At 42.2% G+C, this 23,710-nt stretch overlaps 1 protein-coding gene across 1 annotated transcript; it reads left to right on the plus strand.

Moving 5' to 3' along the window:
* The first annotated feature begins 9,661 nt into the window (after positions 1-9,661).
* On the plus strand, positions 9,662-22,021 carry LOC139562126 (L-threonine ammonia-lyase-like). The gene is made up of 11 exons (XM_071379483.1): positions 9,662-9,762; positions 13,571-13,931; positions 14,223-14,339; positions 14,688-14,929; positions 15,112-15,277; positions 15,403-15,505; positions 15,636-15,711; positions 16,962-17,087; positions 17,300-17,467; positions 17,976-18,033; positions 21,871-22,021. Exons 1-11 carry the CDS (start codon positions 9,662-9,664, stop codon positions 21,967-21,969), a joined length of 1,617 nt encoding a protein of 538 aa, XP_071235584.1. The 3' UTR covers positions 21,970-22,021.
* Positions 22,022-23,710: the final 1,689 nt, after the last annotated feature.

Consider the following 23,710-nt stretch of genomic DNA (forward strand, 5'->3'; position numbering starts at 1 on the left):
ACAGAAACCCAGCCTAAAACTCCAAACAGCAAGCAATGCAGGTGTAGAAGCACGGTGGCTAAGAAAAACTCCCTAGAAAGGCCAAAACCTAGGAAGAAACCTAGAGAGAAACCAGGCTATGAGGGGTGGCCAGTCCTCTTCTGGCTGTGCCGGGTGGAGATTATAACAGAACATGGCCAAGATGTTCAAATGTTCATAAATGACCAGCATGGTCTGGAGAAGTACTCCAGATATAACAGACTGACCGTAGCCCCCCGACACATAAACTACTGCAGCATAAATACTGGAGGCTGAGACAGGAGGAGTCAGGAGACACTGTGGCCCCATCCAATGATATCCCCGGACAGGGCCAAACAGGCAGGATATAACACCCACTTTGCCAAAGCACAGCCCCCACACCACTAGAGGGATATCTTCAACCACCAACTTACCATCCTGAGACAAGGCTGAGTATAGCCCACAAAGATCTCCGCCACGGCACAACCCAAGGGGGGGAGATCACGTCAGTGACTCAACCCACTCAAGTGACGCACCCCTCCTAGGGACAGCATGGAAGAGCACCAGTAAGCCAGTGACTCAGCCCCTGTAATAGGGTTAGAGGCAGAGAATCCCAGTGGAGAGAGGGGAACCGGCCAGGCAGAGACAGCAAGGGCGGTTCGTTGCTCCAGAGCCTTGGAGGTAGTTTTGTGGCAACTAAAAAAAGGGGTTAAATATGTGTCCAAAAAACAAATATTTCCTGAGTTTTTTAATATCTAGATATAGGGCAGACACTTCAAAACTTTATTACTTATGATACATTTTTTGACTGTCTGTTTTACCAATTATGAATGTGGTATTCAATGTGTTTCTACGGACTATAGTAGTAAAGGCCAAATGCTATATATATATATATTAAGTAAATCAAATATCTAAATAATCCATGATTTTGATATGACTGATTTAGATATGTTTCTGCTTATAATTACCAACATTTTGGTAGGCTATTAGTCAACTTGTCTATAGTTGCATACATGCAGCTTCTCTTTTGTCATTATACAATGCATTCGGAAAGTATTCAGACTCATTGACTTTTTCCACATTTTGTTATGTTACAGCCTAGCCTTATTCTAAAATATATTTTTTTTATCCTCATCAATCTACACACAATACCCCATAATGACAAAGCAAAAAACAGGTTTAAAAAAAAAAAAAAAATGAAATATCACATTTACATAAGGATTCACACCCTTTACTCAGTACTTTGTGGATGCACCTTTGGCAGCAATTACAGCCTCGAGTCTTCTTGAGTATGACGCTACAAGCTTGGCACACCTGTATTTGGGGAGTTTCTCCCATTATTCTCTGCAGATCCTCTCAAGCTCTGTCAGGTTGGATGTGGAGCGTTGCTGCACATCTATTTTCAGGTCTCTCCAGGGATGTTCAATAAGGTTCAAGTCCGGGCTCTGGCTGGGCCACTCAGAGACGTGTTCCAAAGCCACTCCTGCGTTGTCTTGGCTGTGTTGCTTAGGTTGTTGTTCTGTTGGATGGTGAACCTTTGCGCCAATCTGAGGTCCTGAGTGCTCTGGAGTAGGTTTTCATCGAGGATCTCTCTGTACTTTGCTACATTCATATTTCCCTCGATCCTTACTAGTCTCCCAATCCCTGCTGCTGAAACACATCCCCCCCAGCATGATGCTGCCACCACCGTGCTTCACCGTAGGGATGGTGCCAGGTTTCCTTCAGACTTGTCGCTTGGCATTCAGGCCAAAGAGTTCCATATTCGTTTCATCAATCTAAAGAATCTTGTTTGTCATGGTCTGAGTGACCTTTTGGTGCATTTTGGCAAACTTCAAAAGGGCTGTCATGTGCCTTTTACTGAGGAGTGGTTTCCGTCTGACCACTCTACCATAAAGGCCTGATTGGTGGAGTGCTACAGAGATGGTTGTCATTCTGGAAGGGTCTCCCATCTCGACAGAGGAACTCTGGAGCTCTGTCAGAGTGAACATCGGGTTCTTGGTCACCTCCCTGACCAAGGCCCTTCTCCCCCGATTGCTCAGTTTGGCCGGGCGGCCAGCTCTAGGAAGAGTCTAGGTGGTTACAAATTTCTGCTGTAATTTTTTGGTACCCTTCCCCAGATCTGTGCCTCGACACAATCCTGTCTCGCCGCTCTATGGACAATTATTTCGATCTCATGGCTTGTGTTTTTTCTCTGACATGGACTGTCAACTGTGGGACCTTATATAGACAGGTGTGTGCCTTTCCAAATCATGTACAATCAATTGAATTGACCACAGGTGGACTCCAATCAAGTTGTAGAAACATCTCAAGGATGATCAATGGAAACAAGATTGAACCTAGGTTGGTAGCTTTATCTACCTTCAGATTCATAGAACAGCTATGACAATGTTTGTATTGGTAGTATTATGAGTTGGGATTATGTCGGTTCAATGTTTAGCTAGCTAGCTAGCTACCTAGCTAGCTACATGTCTAAACAAAAGACTCTACTTCGGCTGGATTATTACATGACCCATGAAATAAACCAGGTGTGTCTGGGAGGGATTATGGCTATCTATTGTAATTCATGAACATGTGTCTAGACAATAGTGACCCATCCACCTAGATAGATGTGGCTGGGTGGTGGTTATAGCATTTCCTTCACATGACCCATCAATTTAGACAAGTGCATCTAATAATGATAAAATATTGATAAAATATTTTTATCTGGACACTTTCTGTTTTTGATATTGCTACTATGCAAGTAAACACTTCCCTGTACCGTGTACACCTTCTGTATTCTGTGCATGTGACAAATAAACATTTTACATTTACATTTTACATTTGATTTGATATAGTGTGTGTTTACCACATGGCCTCACATGGGAATCCTTAAAGAGATGGGTGGGGCTAAGGCTTAAGAGGGTGAGAACAATGCTGAATGGGTGTTGACAAAGCTCTCCAGTAGGTGTACCAAAACATTCAAGTGCCATTTTAGGGGTTAGGGGTTAAGTTTAGGGTTACGTTTTCGGTTAAAGGGTTAAAATTAGGGTTAGGGTAAGGGTTAGCTAACATGCTAAGTAGTTGCAAAGTACCTAAAAAGTAGTAAGTAGTTGCAAAGTTGCTAATAGTTCGAGATGAGATTCGAACACGCGATCTTTGGGTTGCTAGACGTTCGCGTTATTCGTTTTTGCCTTAAGTAACCTTCTGTCTTATGTAACCATACCAAACATGACATATCATACTAAATCAAAATCAAATCAAATTTTATTGGTCACATACATAGATGTTATTGCGAGTGTAATGAAATACTTGTGCTTCTAGTTCCAACAGTGCAGCAATATCTAACAAGTAATATCTAACAATTCCACAACAAATACCTAATACACACAAATCTAAGTAAAGGAATGGAATAAGAATATATAAATATATGGATGAGCAATGTCAGAGCGGCATAGGCTAAGATGCAATAGATGGTATAAAATACAGTATATACATATGAGATGAGTAATGCAAGATATGTAAACATTATTAAAGTGGCATTATTAAAGTGACTAGTGTTCTATTTATTAAAGTGGCCAATGATTTCAAGTATGTTTGTAGGCAGCAGCCTTTCTGTGCTAGTGATGGCTGTTTAACAATGGGATGGCCTTGAGATAGAAGCTGTTTTTCAGTCTCTCTGTCCCAGCTTTGATGTACCTGTACTGACCTCGCCTTCTGGATGGTAGCGCGGTGAACAGGCAGTGGCTCGGGTGGTTGTTGTCCTAGATTATCTTGTTGGCCTTCCTGTAACATTGTGTGCTGTAGGTGTCTTGGAGGGCAGGTAGTTTGCCCCCGGTGATGCGTTGTGCAGACCACACCACCCTGGAGAGGCCTGCGGTTGTGGGCAGTGCAGTTGCCGTACCAGGGGGTGATACAGCCCGACAGGATGCTCTATATTGTGCATCTGTAAAGGTTTGTGCTTCCTGCCATTCAGGACCTCTATACCATGCGGCATCGGAGGAAGGCCCTAAAAATTGTATAAGACTCCAGCCACCCAAGTCCTAGACTGTTCTCTCTGCTACCGCACAGCAAGTGGTACCTATGCACCAAGTCTGGAACCAAAAAGACCCTGAACAGCTTCTACCACCAAGTCATAAGACTGCTAAATAGTTAGCTAAATAATTAACCAAATAGCTACCCGGACTATCTGCATTGACCCTTTTAACACTAACTATTTTGACTCATCACATACTTTGCTGCTACTATTTATTATCTATCTTGTTGCCTAGTCACTTTAGTCCTAGTTATATGTACATACAGTATCTACCTCAATTACCTCATACCCCTGCACATCGACTCGGTACTGGTAACCCGTGTATATAGCCAAGTTAGCGTTACTCATTCTGTACTCATTCTGTAGTTTGATACCGGAGCTCCGGAGGAGGCGTGGAAATCACAAAGCTGATTGTGGGCTACTAAAGCCAACGACTAACCGCTGCGCCACAGTTGTGATGAAAACTGTTTAAAAAACAACCAGCAGATGCCACTAATGTGCATTGTGAACCGATAATAAAGCTCAGACTAATTAACCGTTTTTCAAAACTTGAAAATAGGACCATGCCTCAGGACTACTTGGCCTGATGACTCCTGACTGTCCCCTCTGTTATTGTGCTGCTGATCCAGTCTCTCTCTCTCTCTCTCTCTCTCTCTCTCTCTCTCTCGCTCTCTCTCTCTCGCTCTCTCTCTCTCTCTCTCTCTCTCTCTCTCTCTCTCTGGCCAACGATTTCTCTCTCTCTCTCTCTCTCTCTTTCTCTCTCTCTCTCTCTCTCTCTCTCTCTCTCTCTGGCCAACGATTTCTCTCTCTCTCTCTGATGTAAAAAGGGCTTTATAAAATTGATTGAAGTGTTATCTCATCAACGTTAATTAGACGTTGGCCCCATAGAGATATCAATCAGCAAACAAAATTGACCACAGTGACTGTGCATTCCGAGACAAACAAACACCCATGTGTTAGTGGGCATTACTTGAAATGAAAATCGATTCCTTAAATCGCCAACATTCTTGTTTTGGAAAATACTGACTTCATGTTTTAAGTTATTCTACTTACACTTTTTAGTAAATTCTGGGACTATGTTATGTTTGTGACTACTACCGACTACGTTTTCAAGTTGGCTAGATCCAAGTTGGCTAGACTTCAAATTAGGAAATTGTTTAGTTGAATGAATGTTAGTTGAATTTGAAAAACAATGACTTTGCAACAACTAGCTGGGTCGAGCACACAGAGTTAAGTTTGCAGAGACCCGCAATGTAAAATACAGTGTTGGCTGTGTGTCTCATTATTACCCAGTGTACCTTTACGACTAAAACATTTATTTCAGAGGCTGAAAAATGATGAATTAAACCAGAAACAGTAAGAGAATTTGTTCTAACCATGAGTGAAACTGTTTTACCTGTTTATCTGGTCTGTTCAAATTGAATAGACTAAGTACAACATTAACATACTCATCTCAACCAAAATAAAAAATAAAAGTCATTTGTAAATAACTAAATAATTTCAGACAGGGAGCTATACTGAGAGGAACAGAGCCTCCCACCATCTAAGCCCCAATGCTCCAGGCTAGTGGGTGGCCGAGTGGTACACAGCCCATCAGCAAGGACCTTTGGTGAGGGAAGAGAGAGCCAGCAGTCACTTAGTTAATGCCAAGTCTCCTAGTTAAAAGCACTCTGCAGACCCTACAAAACCACATTGTCCTGCGAAAGGAATAGGTCAGCTCTGGATACCGGTTAACTCTTTGGCATAGACATGTCTCCCTATCAGTGTGTGTGTGTGTGTGTGTGTGTGTGTGTGTGTGTGTGTGTGTGTGTGTGTGTGTGTGTGTGTGTGTGTGTGTGTGTGTGTGTGTGTGTGTGTGTGTGTGTGTGTGTGTGTGTGTGTGTCAGCCTCTGATGCCGTTGTGGCGGAGTCTACATCGAGGACAACACTCCTCGGTATCAGACGGATGCAGCTAGTGGACTGGCCTGAGGCTGCAGGGGAAACTTGCTGCTCTGGACTGTGCTGACCACTCTGTCTCTCATACCATGTACCAGAATGCTGGCCATCGGCGAGGACATTCTAACCTTTACTGTTAAGGCGAGGCTGCAAGTTCTACCAACAAAATGTAACCTAGCACTCTGGTACCCTACAAACCATGACCCATTTTGTATTCTACAAGAGTCAAATGTCACAGAGTCTGTTGCCCATGTTGTGAATGGTTGCTGTTCATTTGCAAGACATTACCACCTTGTCGATCTGATAGCCAGCGAGGTGAGACAGGTCGTCTCACTAACAGTACGCATCCATAAACATTATTGTGTAACAGGAAGCTGGTTTGATGTTGATGATGTGTTTTCCTATGTGCCAAATACGCCAGATGTTCTGGCGAGAGGGAGGTTCTCATTTTGAATGTGGGCTGCTCATTTGACGGCTACATGGAGCAGGCCTTTGCCGACAAACTTCTTAAATACCAGTATCCTTGAGTGTCCATGCATACAGGGACCTTTGAAATGTTTGGATCCTTTTGAATGTACATTTGATTGGTAGATTCAAATAAAGTATTTATAATGTGCGAGCGAGGTCGTGTGTACCGAGAAGATGGGAATCTACTGTCCTCATAAACCAAAATCAACGGTGACCTTTGCCTCTGTTTTATCTCTTCTCTCAATGTTCTCCCCCTTCCTGCTGACAGAGTCTAGTCAGTCCCACTGATTCCCAAATTCACATATTGAAAACATAAAACATAAAATATTGCATTCTTTACTAGATAGTGTATGTTGCTATCTAAATCACAATGAGAAAATACAGTATTAGTCAAGTGAGTGTAAAATAATTGAAACAATATTCCGAAATTCTTTAACATAAAATAAAATACCTTTTCATTTTAGACTTAAAGGGATTCTCGGGTACTTTTGTATACTTTTTAGCCAGTAGATTTGAAAGTAGCTTTCACGGGAGAAAAGGGCTCCCCGACAATTGCGTTCTGCGTCACGTGCAAATATGTGCATCTCTCTCTCTCTCTCTTCCCTCTCTCTCTCTCTCTCCCCCCCTGTGGTTGCATCTTGCTAGCTGTCACTCATATGGCGAGGGACTGAAGCTCATTGGCTGAACTCGAATTGCTAGGGGGCTGGCCAACGTGGGGGAGAATTAAAGGAAAATCGACAGAGAGAAAGAGAGGGTGAGGGTGGATGCAGGGATCATATCTCTCTCTCTTTCTCTCTCCCTTTCTCTCGGAAGGAGAGTTGCGTTTGAAGCACAACCAGGTTCCCCAATAGCCTTTCCAGGAACAACAGTGGTTGGCCTGCCAAGAGCGCCATCATCAGATAGACAGGGAGCTGTGCTGAATGGAACAGAGCCTCCCAGCCACCTAAACCCCAAAGCTCCAGGGTAGTGGTTGGCTGTGTGGTACACAGACCATCATCAAGGACAATTTAGTGGGGGAAGAGGGACAGCTTGCCTATGCTCAGTGTCTTAGTTCATGCCCAGTCTCCTAGTTAAAAGCACTCTGCAGACCCTACAAAACCCCATTGTCCTGCCAAAAGATTAGGCCAGCTCTGGATACCGGTTAACTATTTGGCAGAGACATGCCTCCTTTTCACTAACAAAGGGATTAGGGGTTAAATCTGGTGTGTGTGTGTGTGTGTGTGTGTGTGTTTGGTTTTCTGTCCTTGTGGGGACCAGAAGTACTCACAAGGAGATTAAAATAAGGACAATTCTGACAAGTGGGAACATTTATCTATTTTAGGCTTAGGGGTTATATTTAGGGTTACAATTAAGGTAAGGGGTCAAAGTTATGGTTAGGTTAAGAGTTAAGTTTTTATTAAGGTTAGGGTTCGAGGTTAAGGAAAATAAGATTTTGAATGGGAATCAATTGTTAGGTCCCCACAACGATAGTAAAACAAACATGTGTGTGTTTATTTGTGTAGATGGGAGTGGGTATACTGTCAGTGAGAGATACAGAGATCTACTGTGCTCATAAATCAGTGGATGACCTTTGCCTCTGTTTTATCTCTTCTCTCAGTGTTCCTTTCCCACTAATTCCCAGATTCACATATAGAGAACATCAAATATTACAGTATTTACTAGATAGTATGTTGCTGACTTACTCACACTGAGTGTAATAGTGTCATGAAATGACAAAGATAAAGTGATAACAAGGTCTTGTTGTTGTACATTCCACCATGAGATGCCTTGCTCACACCTTTTTTGCACCTGTGTATCGTGTATTTTTAAGCATTTCACTTACCCTTGTAAGGAGTTTCACAGTTTACTCATAGGAGCATCGCTGTCAACGTTGGAGTGTTATGATGGAGGGAATACGGGAGCGCACCACTTCCCGGAATTCTCAACCCCTCATGAGAATGCAGGTATCAATAATTCAATGTACATTTCCATTGGCATTTGACCAGATTGAGGTGCGTATTAAAAGGCCATGGAAGCAACGTGTGCCAGAATGGTTCGGGATGGAGACAAGGAAGAAATTTGTGGAGTGGTTGAAAAATGAGTTTTAATGACTCCGACCTAAGTGTATGTAAACTTCCCACTTCCAACTGTACCTGCTATTGAGGGCTCACTGCTTTTAAAGTACTGACAATTGAAGTTGAAGATTTAAACATTACTGTATCTATTGATTTGAAGACTGGACTGTTACTGTTTAAGAGGCTCATTCAGATGAGCGGACAGAACTTGAGTAAAACGAGGAGCGGCGATGAGAGGAGCAGGCTGGCTACCAGAGTTCCCCCATCCCCTAAAACATGTTCTTTCCTTTTGTGGAATCGATTCCACCCTAACCCCTTTAGTGGGTGGCCTACATCCTTTTTGATACAATTCCAATCTACCTACTAAAGAAATCTTGACTCATGGTGTTTCATGGTTACTGTGGTTCCAAACTGGTCACAAGAACTCAACCCTTTTACTGTTAAGCGTCCTGGTGCTCCAAACCTCCACCAGGTGGTGTAGTCAGGTTTTTATGACGATAGTACAGAAATATGCAAATGAGTGAGCTATACAGCTATACTATCTGAAGTAAGTCAAAGGATGTGTTGATCCTCCATTGGCTGTGGGGGAAGTTGTAGGGGACATCTTCATACTAGTTTAGAAATCAGTGGTGGAGGAACCTTCTACCTTCTTATCCCGACCAACTGGGATCTGCCTGTTTAGAAAGCCAGTGCTCTCTCGCTCTGAAACACACACACACACACACACACACACTTTCCCATCTCTATCCAGGCCTGACCGGCCAGTCTCATCTCTGATCCTCCTAGTGTCTTTATTGACTGACTGCCCAAGCCCCCAGATCATTGTTCCCTAGATACACTGTAAGTCTAAATCTATCCCCTTAGAGCATCTGATTAGCAACACGTCACAGACCTGGAGGTTTAATCCAGATCTTGGACTAGAATAGAGCCAAGGGGAGGGAGGGGCCAGGGCTGGAGGCAGGTTGGATTTGAGGGCTGAGTGCCACCAGGCATGTACCCCAGGCTAATCCCGCCTTAAATAGCCTCAGGAAGGGATCTAGGGCAGCGCAGTTAACACCATGGGAGCGCTCTGAGCTGGCACACTGTCCAACACACTCCTGGACGTGCCACACACACAGGAGGAGCAGGGAGAGGACTTTTCGGAACTTATCTAGAGTGGATCCTTGGACTATAGCTGAAAAGTCTTTGGTCCAGGATGAACTTTGCCGCCCAGTTCATCTACGCCAACTACGCCGGTGATGGATCGCCCAGCAGAGTGGGATTCAACGACAGTGAGAATGACCCCTTCTGGCAGAGGTGGGACACTACAGATTTATCCCCCACCCAGTGTACCCTACTAGACAGAGAGGGATTCCCTACCTCAGCACCCACCCCCCCCCCCTACACCCCGAGGAGCCCCCAAAGCCTCCAGCTGTAGTGACTCCTGTAGTGATTCCTGCTGTGACTCCTGTAGCACCTCATTCCCCTCCATTCTTCCCCTGCACCGCCTCTTCTCTCTCCCCAAGGTCAACCAAGCCCGCCAGTCACAACCTTAACCTTCCACCATCTTCCTCCTCCTTCTCCTTCTACCAAGTCCTCTACATCCACCAGTAAACCACTGCCTCATCATCCAGCATCTCCTGTCCCCAAATCTAAAGCCTCTAAAGCCCTCTCTGATCCCCATCCTCTTCCACCTGAACCAGCCCCTCCACCCCATCGAGCCTCCCCTGCTCCTGCTCTCCCCTGGTCCACAGTAGCTGGCGCCACAATGGAAACTTAAAGTGAAGTTAAATTCTACCAGCTGGTTTGAATTATACCATGTAGTCTATCCATTTCAGCAGTGAATATTGTGAGCAAAATGTTGAAGGATACAAAATAGTCTATTACTTAATGGTTAATGTCAGTCTCTCCTCAACATTATAAAGTAAATTATAGTGTACATTTTCTATGACTACATGCATTAGGTGTTAAAAATTATTCCCAGAGTTGTATCAAGTTGGCTGGATGTCCTTTGGGTGGTGGATCATTCTTGATACACACAGGAAACTTAGGAGTGTGAAAAACCCAGCAGCGTTGCAGTTCTTCACACAAACCGGTGCGCCTGGCACCTACTACCATACCCCGTTCAAAGGCACTTAAATCTTTTGTCTTGCCCATTTACCCTCTGAATGGCACACATACACAATCCGTCTCAATTGTCTCAAGGCTTAAAAATCCTTCTTTAACCTGTCTCTTCCCCTTCATCTACACTGACTGAAGTGGATTTAACAAGTGACCGCAATAAGGCATCATAGCTTTCACCTGGAGTCACCTGGTCAGTCTGTGTCATGGAAAGAGCAGGTGTTCTTGATGTTTTGTATACTCAGTGTATAGTGGATAATATCCTGTAACTATCTACCATAAACACAAAAACATGGTTAGATTGGTTCTCTTTGGGGGTTTAGGCTGGGTTTCTGTATATGCGCTTTGTCACATGTGCTGATGTAAAAAGGGCTTCATAAATAAATGTGATGTTTGAAATATATTATCGATCTAATTGGCAATTATCCGAACAATTCGACAATGTTTTGACATGAAGAAAAAGTAATTACATGATTTTATTACTATTATATTCAGTATTGGTATTAATAATAATCCAATTAAATCAACAATAAGCGTCTGTCTGATTCTACATTACTCATCACATGCTATATTTGGTAACATACATGACACCCAGCGTTATAACACGGTCATAACCATGACATGTCACAACAGCTGACATTAGTTGTCATAACCTGTCATAATATGGTTATAACACTGTCATGACCCATATATTTACACCTGTTGTGACATCTATTGTGTTATTTTATGGCTGTTATGACACCTACATAAGAGTGTAAAAACTCACAAAATCTACCACCATAGTTATTTTATGGCTGGTTATGACACCTACGTAAGAGTGTAAAAACCCACAAAACCTACCACACAAGGCAAAACATTCCAAAAAACCATAGCCTAAAGTGCATGTCAACAGTATGTTTGTTATCTGTAATATATATATATATCTTCATTTTTTATTTTATTGACCATATTAAATTAACATTTTAATTGTGCACACGTTAATGTCAGACATGCACCTACCCTAATGCTCTGTTGATGATGACTGGAATGAATGCAGGATAGGATTTCAGGAGCAGGACAAGACACCATCTTTGTACGTGATAGGCCTATCTGGCTTATATGATTATGATGGTCATAATGCTTCATGACAGTGTCATAAAGTGTATTTTCTTATTCCAAGTGAAGTGACACAGGATGGTCATAATGCTTCTTGACAGTGTCGTAAAGTGTATTTTCTTAGTCCAAGTAAAGTGACTCAAGGTGGTCATAATGCTTCATGACAGTGTCATAAAGTGTGTTTTCCACAAGTTATTTAAAATAGGATGAAAAAAAACATGACTGTAAAGAATTGATTACAACAACAAAGGATTTAAGAAGCAAACTTTCAAACGAAAATATACTTCTTGGCAGGGAAAAAACTCATTGGAATAAATGTGAGTTTTGACACTTATGTAGGTGTCATAACCAGCCTTTAATTTTATTTTTATTTTATTTATTTTTATTTCACCTTTATTTAACCAGGTAGGCAAGTTGAGAACAAGTTCTCATTTACAACTTCGACCTGGCCAAGATAAAGCAAAGCAGTTCGACACATACAACAACACAGGGTTACACATGGAATAAAACAAACATACAGTCAATAATATAGTAGAAAAATAAGTCTATATACAATGTGAGCAAATGCGGTGAGATAAGGGAGGTAAAGGCAAAAAAAAGGCCATGGTGGCAAATTAAATACAATATAGCAATTAAAACACTGGAATTGTAGATTTGACAGTAGATGAGTGTGGAAAGTAGAAATAATGGGGTGCAAAGGAGCTAAATAAAAAAATTAATACAGTAGGAGAATAACACAATATATGTCACAACAGGTGTAAATATATTGGTCATGACAGTGCTATGACCATGTTATGTCAAGTGTTACCCTATAGGTAATTCTTGTATGTACCAAAGACTGAGTTGAAAGACTATTCAATAATTATAAATAATGTGCAGACATTCTTTAACCAGATATGAAATATATCAAGTAGAAGTGAAACTCTGAGAACAAGAAAGGTGAATCAATTCCTTCCAACCATTCCCTAACCTTAGAGCCCTGTGTGTGTGTGTGTGTGTGTGTGTGTGTGTGTGTGTGTGTGTGTGTGTGTGTGTGTGTGTGTGTGTGTGTGTGTGTGTGTGTGTGTGTGTGTGTGTGTGTGTGTGTGTGTGTGTGTGTGTGTGTGTGTGTGTGTGTGTGTGTGTGTGTGTGTGTGTGTGTGTGTGTGTGTGTGTGTGTGTGTGTGTGTGTGAGCAGGTGTGTATGCGTGCTTGAATATGTGTGTGGTTAATAGGCCAACACTCTAGTAATCATAAGGGACACCCTGGTGTACCTGGACATGGAAAGATCTGTGTAGATTATCTTATATTGTACAAAGAACAAGGTCACTGCCATCACTCCCAGATAATGTAAAGCAGTGGCTTATTCCCACGTGTTCACACACACGTACAGACCTTACTCCACAAAACCTCCACCCAGTCATTCAGAAGGCAAGGTGAACTGATTACCATATTATTTCCTATTAAATTCTTTCAGAAACAGAAATGACAAGGGTTAGGGGTCAATTTGGAATTGAGAAATTCTCTCCTCCTGCTCACTCTTGTCACTTTACATTATTAGAAAAAAAGGTGCTATCTAGAACCTAAAAGGGTTCTTTGGCTGACCCCATAGGAGAATCCGTTGAAGAACCCATTTTGGTTCCAGGTAGAACGCTTTTGGTTCTACCTGGAACCTTTCGGCTTCCATGTAAAACCTTTTCCACAGAGGGTTCTAGATGGAACCAAAACATGGTCCTACCTGGAACCAAAAACGGTTCTCCTATGGGGACAGCCGAAGAACCCTTTTGGAACCCTTTTTCCTGAGGGAGTGCAGCCAATTGCTGAGACTGTTGACCTGAAATTCATGTGTATAACGGTACGAGCTTTATCCAACACTACAGAAATCCAACCACTACTCTTCAAGCCCTGTTTCTCTCCCTCTCTCCGCCAGCGAGGAGCAGCGTCTTGGGCCAACTAAACAGGGCTTCTCCACCTCCTCCAAGAGTACCTGCAACAAGGACGCCCCCGTCTGTAACGGGGTTGCGGGCTGGCGGCCCACCCTCATCCACCCGGAGCGCCTGAAGGACTTTGGTATTGAGGAGGAGGAGTGCCTCAATGGGGAAGTCAAAACGTTCGAGACCAAGGTGGTGGGCGCCGCTGAGATCCAGCTAATGGACCCACCCAAGACTAACAAGAAGAGAGGCAGCGAGCGCAAAGCAGTCCCACCACCCAAGCCTGAGTACCTCCGCTTCGAGGACATCAGTGCTGCAGCCTTCAAAATCCAGTCAGTGATGCAGAAGACCCCTTGCACGGTATGCCAGCTCCAGTTCAGAGCCTTCTGTACACCCTTAGAAAAAAGGTACTACCTAGAACCATAAAGGGTTCTTTGGAAGTCCCCGGCCTGTAGGAGTCTAGGAGAACCATTTTGTATCCAGGTAAAACCTTTTTACCAAAGGGTTCTTAAAAAAATATATTTTGTGGAGGGACGGTCAAAGAACCTTTTTATTCTAGGTAGTAGTTTGTTTTCCAAAAGTAAATACTTTAGATGATGGCTCCTGCTTCATGCAGAAGCTTATTAGCATTCTGCTTCTTTGTGTTCCCAGTACTCCAGACTGTCCAAACAGTATGGCATGGAGATCTTCCTAAAGAAGGAGCAGCTCCACTACACAGGCTCCGTAAAGGAGAGAGGTGTTTTATACCGTCTCACCTCCCTCAACCAGGTATGAATCCCAATGAATTTCCCAAATCATCACAGCTGGGGAACAGCTCATTTATCAAAACAAGTAACCAACAAGCTAACAAGTAGCTTACACATAGGGTTGCAAAATTCCTGGAACTTTCAATAAATTACCTGTTTTTCCCGAAATCCCAGTTGGCAGAGTCCCGGAATCGGGAGGGAATAAGCAGGAAATCCGGAACCTACTAACCAGGATTTCTGGAAAACCAGGGAATTTAATGAAGGTTCCAGGAATTTTGCAACCCTGCTAACAAGAAGCTAACAAGAAGCTAACAAGCAAAATAAATAATAATAATTTTAACAGTTAGCTAACTCCTATCCCTCTCCACAGGAGCAGCAGAAGAAGGGGGTGATCGTAGCTAAAGACTGTAGCTTCTCCATGGCCGTGGCTCACCATGCGGCGGAGTTGAGGATCCCAGTATTTGTCATCATGCCAGCCAGCTGTGCCCAGCCCCACCTCAGGATATACCGAGACTATGGCGCCATGGTCATCTCCTACGGTAGTACCGCCAGGGACTCCCTGAACCACGCCCGCCACCTGGCCAAGGAGAACGGATACCTCTGCCTGGAAGAGTAAGTCACCTTGGACTGCTTTGGTGGTTACCCCACATAGATGGGTGCCAGTCCCATAGCTCTCCTTTGTCTCAAAACATGTACTGTACAGTGGGGACAATGTGACCCTGGTACATGGACACATGGTTATATTGTATCTCTCTCGCTTTCTATTTTCTCTCTTCCTCTTCTGTCTCTCTCAGGGATGATAGTGCTGAGTACTTAGCAGGGCTGGGCACTGTAGGCATGGAGATCTATGAGCAGGTGCCCAAACTAGATGCAGTCATTGTGCCCACAGGTGGGCAGTGTAGTCTACTGGTCAGTACAGCAGCAGCCATCAAACACCTCAACTCACGCATCACTGTCATAGTAAGTGTTTCCTCACTCTCAATATTTGTTTAGTGTACTATTGTCACAGTGAGTAAGTTGTAACCATGCTCTCCAAAATCTCCCAAAATAATATTGGGATTCATGTACCATGTTCTCTTTGACAGGGAGTTGAACCAGAAGGATTCCCGCTGCTACTACAGTCCCTCAAAACAGGCAGCCCGGTGACTAGAGAACTATACAGCAACCCCAACAAGAAGCTTTATGGAGGTACTGTGCCCTTGTACCCCTGTAGGCTATCTGAGCTTTAATCTACTTCCTGTGATATGGTCTATCTTTTTCTTAAATAGATATCAATTGTCATGGCACTACTCACTGAACCTAACGCCTCTATCCCCAGATCTATTTGAGCACTCACTGGGGACCCACACCTTCCAGCTGGCTAAGAAATTTGTGGACAAAGTCATTACTGTCAGGTACTACATCTCTATGGAAGGGGCAGGTAATCTCTCACCACACATTTGCCATAGTCATAGTTTTCTACATATATGGACATAGACGTCCCTCAGTTCCCCAGGGCCCTGAGTTTCCAGGACTTTCCAGGTAGCACTAATGCTCCCAACTTTAAAAAGGTTAGAAGCACAAAGGATTTAAGAGCACCAGAAAAGTGATTAGGCCCATATGAATCCTATCTTGGAGGAGCTATCCAAGATACCCTTTCCTTTCTTTCAGGGCCATCTTACTGGGCAAGTTACCAGGTTGTTAGCCAGCTAGGTAACATGAGTTAGCGGCCCGCTTGACAGGGTTTATGAAATGATCAAATGTGACCTGAGAATCTGCAGTAGGCAGGAAGAAAATGTAGCTCCTGTCATATGAGTTATATATTTTGAACGGTTTGGGCTAGAGACTAGCAGTTCTATGCATTGCAAAGGTGCAACCATGGTTCTCACAGGTGGGGTGCAAAGGGAAGTGAACACTCGCTCTCCAATCAAGGTGCATGAACTAAGGAGCAAACAGAGTGTTAAAAGCTCAAATGTGTCTCTGCCTTTTACAGATAGAAAAAAAGGAAGCTTTTGTATATTTCTACATGGTCTCTTATGGGTTCAGGGACTAATCACAATGGGAATAAAACTCAAAACGTGTGATTAGTTGCAATAATCCAACCAATAGCCGGTCATTTTTAAATATTTAAAAGTCTCCTTTATTTTTGTCTGTACGACCTAGATAAAATCTAAGGGCCGAAGTTGGTTAAACTTCTAGTAATAAACAAGCACTTAAGAGTAGCTGAATTTCCTCTCACTCTCACAGATGAGGTGAAATTATACAATCTATTGACTTTGCTCGCTGCAATATGATACAAATGTAACAACAGCCAGAGCGCAGCGGACAAGAGACACAAATGTAACAACTTAAAAAATATATATATATTTAACCTTTATTTAACTAGGCAAGTCAGTTAAGAACAAATTCTTATTTACAATGACGGCCTAACTTAGCTTGTTGCGCCTAACGACACAAATATAATTTTGCCATTCAATGTATTATCTGGGTGAATATGTTTCCAGACCCACTTCCAGCTCGTACAGCTAAATATTTAGGAGCATATGGGAGCAAAATGGTCTCAAATTAGAGCCCAGAGTGCAGTAGTGTTTTGATGATATTGTCCTTCAGCACTGTTGTTGTTCTCTCTCTCTGAGACTCCCTGACCTCTATCTCTTCTTCTCAGAGAGGAGGACTCTCTGGTAGCCATGCTGAGGTTCCAGGAGTTTGAACGCTCCACAGTTGACACAGAGGGAGCCATGGGACTAGCGGCCATCTTGGCTGGGCAACTACCAGAGCTAAAGGGCAAAAGGTGGGTTTACACACTGTCAGGGTGTTTTTACTGTACCAAAACATAGGAGTGAATCCTAAGACTTAGCCTCCCATTGACATATTGTAAATGCATGACTAAAGGACAATTGGACTTGAATGGAAATTAGGATTCACACCATAGTGTCCAAAATGTAACCTGTTGATATTCCGATGAACTGATTCTGCATCTATCTCCTTGTCTGCCCACTGCAGGGTAGCTGTGGTGGTTAGCAGTGCTAACATGGAGTTGGACCTGATCAGACAGTGTGTTGACCGCGCCCTGGTTCTGGATGACCGCGTCAGCAAGTTCACAGTGCAGCTGGGGGACTTTCCGGGGGACTTGGCCAAGCTACTGGACATGCTGGCAAGAGAGGACATCAAGTGAGCTAAACACTAACAGATGAACAGAGTTATGACCTATACTGTACATTTGAATATAAATACCCTAGTGTATAAGAGGTTGATTACTCTCTATTTATCTGAAACACACACACATCATACACAGATATCAGTGTGTGGTCATACAGTCGGACAATAACCCAGTACTGCCAGAGCTTATTAATCAACAAATTCCTGATATCTGTGCTACATATGGATGGAGATGAGTGTGTATAGTTAGATTACGGTGTGCATATTTAGACAACTCTCTCTTAGTGACAGTAATGCCACTGTGACCAATCTGACCCTGTTCCCCCACATCCAATCACATCAGAATAAGCTACAGGACAGGAGGAGGCTTTAACTGGCAGGATGATCAGTCTGGACATACAAATCCTCTAACACAAAGAACAATGTGAATTTAGTCTGCTCCTCTCTTCCTTCTCATCCACTGTTTCTTTCTCTTGTTCTTTTCATCCTCCATCTCACTATCTCTCTTTTTCTCTCTCAGGTTGTTGGATATTTGCCACCGGAGACACAGTGACAAAGGCGATCTCTTCAAGGCCCAGGTATGACAGCCTTAGCCTTCTTCCCACCTCCCTCGCCTCTCCCCCCCGAAATCCACTCAACTGCTTCTCCAATGACTGTATATATGAAGCACTTCTCACACTGCCGTTGCCATTGAAACCCTGGCTCGTTGCTGCTGTGTTGGCAGTGCAGGGTGGTGTGAGATAAGTGGTGGATTCCGGGTACAGTGCTGCTAGACAATGTGTCAATATGTGATTGATTTGGAAGTGGTTTATGACTCAGAATTTCTGATTGAGCCGTTGCCTACTAATGTCATGCATGATTTAAAGTTCTAGATGTGTGATGTCAACTGACTGTAAAGTTGGTAGCTGTAAAATAATGTATGTAAAGGTAGAATATTATGTTACCACAATGTAGCAGATTAAGGATAGTCATAGAATTGAGACAGACTGGAGTCAATTGGGACTTCAGGTGCGTTGAGTGTGTTGGGAGCGTGTTGGGTCGCAGGTTGACATAAAGTCCAGTCAACTTTGTTCTAAGGGCAGAAAGAATCTGATAGGTTTAGGGCAGAACAAATCTATTTCTTGAACTGCATTGTTGGTTAAGGGCTTGTAAATAAGCATTTCACGGTAAGGTCTTCACCTGTTTAATTCGGCGCATGTGACAAATAAAATTTGATTTGATTAATGTCATCAAAAAAAGCATAACCTTCATAATTTATAAAGGTCATGTTAATTAACTGATATTATCTCATAGAACTTATAAGATCTCCTAAGCCTGTTACCTCAGACCTTATTTTTTGGCATTTATCCCAAAACCCTATTCTTTCCCCATTTATTTTCCCCATAGGAATGGTTGAAAGAACCAGAAGTAACTCATTTCCGTTTTTTAGAACTACAAGCTGGCGGCTCTATTAACATTTGATGGGGAATATTTAAACAATGCTATGTAACCTAATGTCTAGAAGTAAAACAATTTTCAAAATTCTAAAGGTTGACCTAACTCTAAAGATTTGGCTCTGGGTGGAGTTTAACAGACGCACAACTTTTGAAAACATGGCGCAGGTTAGAACTCAGAATCTTGTAAATAAAACTTTCATTTACATGTTGTAACGTTTTGAAATCATTATTGTGCTACAGTAGTCAGACAAATGTGACAATATCTCTACGGTACAACTGGTCTCCTGACTTGAAGCAAACAATAAAATGTAGCAAACTAGCAACAACGTGCTAAGCTAATCAGAGCAAGCTGTCAAATATAGGTGTCAAATATAAAAGAAAGTCAGCTAGCATTTTCTTCATTGAAATGTTAAAGGTGCAATATGTAACTTTTTTGGCAATGTGACCAAATTCACATAGAAATGTGAGTAATAGATCTGTCATTCTCATTGAAAGCAAGTCCAAGAAGCGGTAGCTCTGTTCTATGTGCACTATTTCTATGCTTCCAGTTCTTAGTTTTGTGTCTTTTACTTTTGGTTTTGTACACTAGCTTCAAACAGTGGAAAATAATATTTTTGATTATGGAAAAGATATTTCACAGCGGTTTGCAATGATTCTCTACACTATACTTGCTTGTTTTGCCACATAAACTAAAATTAGGCAAACTAATTACATTTTTGCATCCAGGAAATGTCGGAGCGATTTTTGCATCGGACATCTTTACATTGAAGAAGCTATATGAACAAAAATGTGGATGGACAGTTAAGCTGCCCAAGAGGCAGCAATGTAAAATGCTAAGCTAAACAGAGCTAGTAGGCTAGCAGATAGCTATCTCTTACTAACGGTGAGTCATAGAATAGAGCTAGATAGCTAGGTCTCAAATATACCAGTAAGTCAACACCCACTTAAAATATTTACTTGAGTAAGCTAATTATATCAACTTAAAAATTGGAATGAACAGTTATGCTTCCCTGGAGGAAGAAATGTAAAATGCTACACTAAACTGAACTAGCGGGCTAAGCAAATGATAAATCAGTAAATTAGAAAATTATATGGAGCAAAAATAATTGGTAAGATAATAAATTAGAAATTGGAATACCCTGTTTAAATGCTGCTCCAGGGGCAGTAATATTAGTTTGGGTGAAGATAACCATAGGATAAAACGTAGATAAGTCATGGCTGCCTCTAGGGCAGTAAATACTACTTTTTGAGCTTGAAGTCTGCCCTTAGGACACCAAAGTGATCTTAGCCCAAACTAACATTTCTGCCCCTGGAAAAGCATTTAAACAGTACATTCCAATGGCTTCAACGAGGGCAGTAAATACTTGTTTAATTACCTTTAGCACTTCAAGTCTGCCCTTAGGGTACCAAGTGATCTTGACCCAAACTAACATTACTGCCCCTGGGTAAGCATTTAAACAGTGCATTCAAATGGCTGCCCCGAGGGCAGTTCAGACTTTTTAAAATTACCTTTTGTGCTTGAAGTCTGTCCTTATGGCCTCAAGCCATAAGTAGTTTGACCCAAACTAACATTTCTGCCCCAATGGCAGCATAAACTGTGACTTGCTAGCTATTTCTATTTTATGATTCAACATTAGTAGGAGATAGCTTAGCATTTTACGTTTCTGCCTCCAGGGAAGCATAACAGTCCATTCAAATTGTTCAGTTTAAATGGCTTATTCAATTAAATATTTTGATAAAGTGTGATCTGATTAACTAGTATATTTGAGACCTAGCTAGCTAGCTAGTTCTATTCTATGACTCAACATTAGTAAGAGATAGCTTTCTGCTAGCCAACTAGCTCTGTTTAGCTTAGATTTCTACTCGGCTGCCCCCGGGGCAGCATAACTGTCCATCCCCGTTTTTTTAAGTTTATATAGCTTATTCAATAAAGCAAATGTTAGCTGACTTCCTATATATTAACTAGCGCTATCTATTTAATCAACATGAGTAGCTAAGAGGTTGCTAAATGCTTAGCTAGCAAGCATGCTCTGATTCGTTTAGCATGTTGCTGCTAGCTTGCGACATTTTACTATTTGCCTCAAGTCAGGAGACTAGTTGCATTTTAGAGATATTGTCACATTTGTCTGACTACTGTAACACAATAAGGATTTCAAAATGTTACAACATGTAAATGTAAGTTTCATTTACAAGATTCTGAGTTCTAACCTACGCTATAAGGGCACAATGTGAGACCCAAATGCAGACACAGGAGGCAGATGGTAGAGCTTCGATATTTATTATAACAAAGGGAATAGGCAAAGGCAGGTGGGGGACAGGTGAGAGTTCATAAACCAGGAATAAATCAGAGTCCAAACAGTACCAGACGATAGGCAGTCTCGAGGTCGGGCCAGGCAGGGGTCAGAAACCAGATATGAGTACAAAAACAGTACAAGGGGAAAGGCAGGCTGGTAGTCGGAACAGAGAGATTGGTCAGGCAGGTGGGTTCGGAGTCAGGACAGGCAAATGTCGAAACCAGGAGGATGAGAAACAAACAGAGACTGGGGAAAAATAGGAACAAGGAAAAACGCTGGTTGACTTGGCAAACAAGACAAACTCGCGAGAGTTCAGGAAACACAGGGATATATAATAAGCGACACCTGTAGGGGGTGGAGACGATCACAAGGACAGGTGAACCAGATCAGGGTATGACACTACGCAATGCTTTCAAAAAGTGTGCATCTGTTAACTCTGCCCATTGACCCTAAACCAATCAGATTATTTCTGCCCTTAGAAATAAATTGACCACACTTTATGTCAATCTGCTGTTGGCAGGACAGATGCTACAACCACATAGCAATGGTACGTTCTAAACGTGTATGAGTGAGTCAATGTACAATTAGTTTAAACACTCCAATGTTTGGATACAGTTGACAGTCTGTGTATGTAGCACTAGCAGTGAGAGATTATTAGGATTAAATCTGTGTTGTGTGCCCACAGGTGGAGTGTGTAGTGGAGACCAGGGATAAGACACAGAGCACTCAGCTCCGCAGGATACTGTCTGAGCGCTACCCCACACTACACTGGCTGGACCGGTGATCAACACTTGTCATGGCTCTCAATCTGACCACCCACACACAGAGAAAGCACGTACACGCATGTACAGTACCAGTCGAAAGTTTGAACACACCTACTCATTCAAGGGTTTTTATTTATTTTACTATTTTCTACATTGTAGAATAATAGTGAAGACATCAAAACTATGAAATAACACATATGGAATCATGTAGTAACCAAAAAAGTGTTGTGTTGAATGCCAAGAGTATGCAAAGCTGTCATCAAGGCATAGGGTGTTTACTTTGAACAATCTAAAATCTAAAAGATATTTTGATTTTGTTTAACACTTTTTTGATTACAACATGATTCCATATGTGTTATTTCATAGTTTTGATGTCTTCACTATTATTCTACATTGTAGAAAATAGTCAAATAAAGAAAATCCCTTGAATGAGTAGGTGTGTCCAAACTTTTGACTGGTACTGTATGTATGCACATACGTCACACCCACACTGAAACAGAAACATTGTGAATATGTATCCAAACTAACACATAATACATGCATTGAAATCTTTGCTGCAGAGAGGAGATTAAATTAAATATGGGAATACATGGCATTTACTGCATATTCTGCTCCGATGAGAAAACAATACTTTCACTGAACACTTCTGTTATTAGGGAGCTCATGGGGTACTTTTAGGCCAGTATCACGGACACAGATTAAGCTCAGCTAGTCCTGGACTAAATCTATTTCAATTCTCCATTGAGCATACTTTTTAGTCTAGAACTAGGCTTAATCTGTGCCTCAGAAACAGGCCCGTTGAGTGTGATAATGATTAACATTAACATTCCAGTGAGTCAGGCCAGTGCATAAACTACTGTCCGACAGTCTACTCATGGTTAGCCCCTAGTTAAGAGCTAGCGTTTTGATGTGGTTTCTCCTTACAAACCACTACTGTTCCATTGAGAGAACACATTAAGTATATAGTATTTTCAATACACATTGTTTTTGAATTGTTGTACATATCTATATTTATAACAACAGGGGTAGTGTCAATCATCATAAATATGTTCTGGAAATAAAAGATGATAATGATGTATTCAACAATTTGTCTTTGTAATTTTTATATCCAGTTCAGATGAGATAAGATCAGGTAAGGTCAGCCAATAGGATCAACTGCACAACACGTTATTCATAGCTGTGTTAGAACATCTGCTTACCATCTACCCATCAATGAATTAGATTGTGGGAACTAAAGAAAGTGGGCCAAAGGTTCCTTGTATAGAATCAGACCTGATCCTCTTACTCCCACTCCCTGTTGAGAGAGGATGAGAGAGAGAGATCTTGAAATTAAAGTTACCTCATAGTTCAGAAGATGACATCTCGTTGATTTAATGATTGGAGACAGGGCCAGAGGAGAGATGAGACGATTAAGACAGGCTAATTCCTAAATTCATTAGCAGAGGACATTCTGACCCCGCCGTGCTACTTTGGCCTGGTCAGTACTAAGAAACTGTTTTTCACACACGACAGTGTCTAGGGTTTACCTAGAAAGGTGCAACAAACAAAAAACATCCAGTCAGAGGCAGTCCTGTGGGCGAAAACAGCTCGTTGATGAGAGGTCGAAGGAGAATGGCAAGAATTGTGCTAGCTAACAGGCGGGTCACAAATAGGCAAATAACGGTGCATTACAACAGTGGTGTGCAGAACAACATCTCGGAACGCAGAACTCGTCGGTCCTTGTCACAGATGGGCTATTGCAGAAGATGAACACCGGGTTCC

This window comes from Salvelinus alpinus, chromosome 32, assembly GCF_045679555.1.
Source record: "Salvelinus alpinus chromosome 32, SLU_Salpinus.1, whole genome shotgun sequence".
Taxonomy (NCBI): domain Eukaryota; kingdom Metazoa; phylum Chordata; class Actinopteri; order Salmoniformes; family Salmonidae; genus Salvelinus; species Salvelinus alpinus.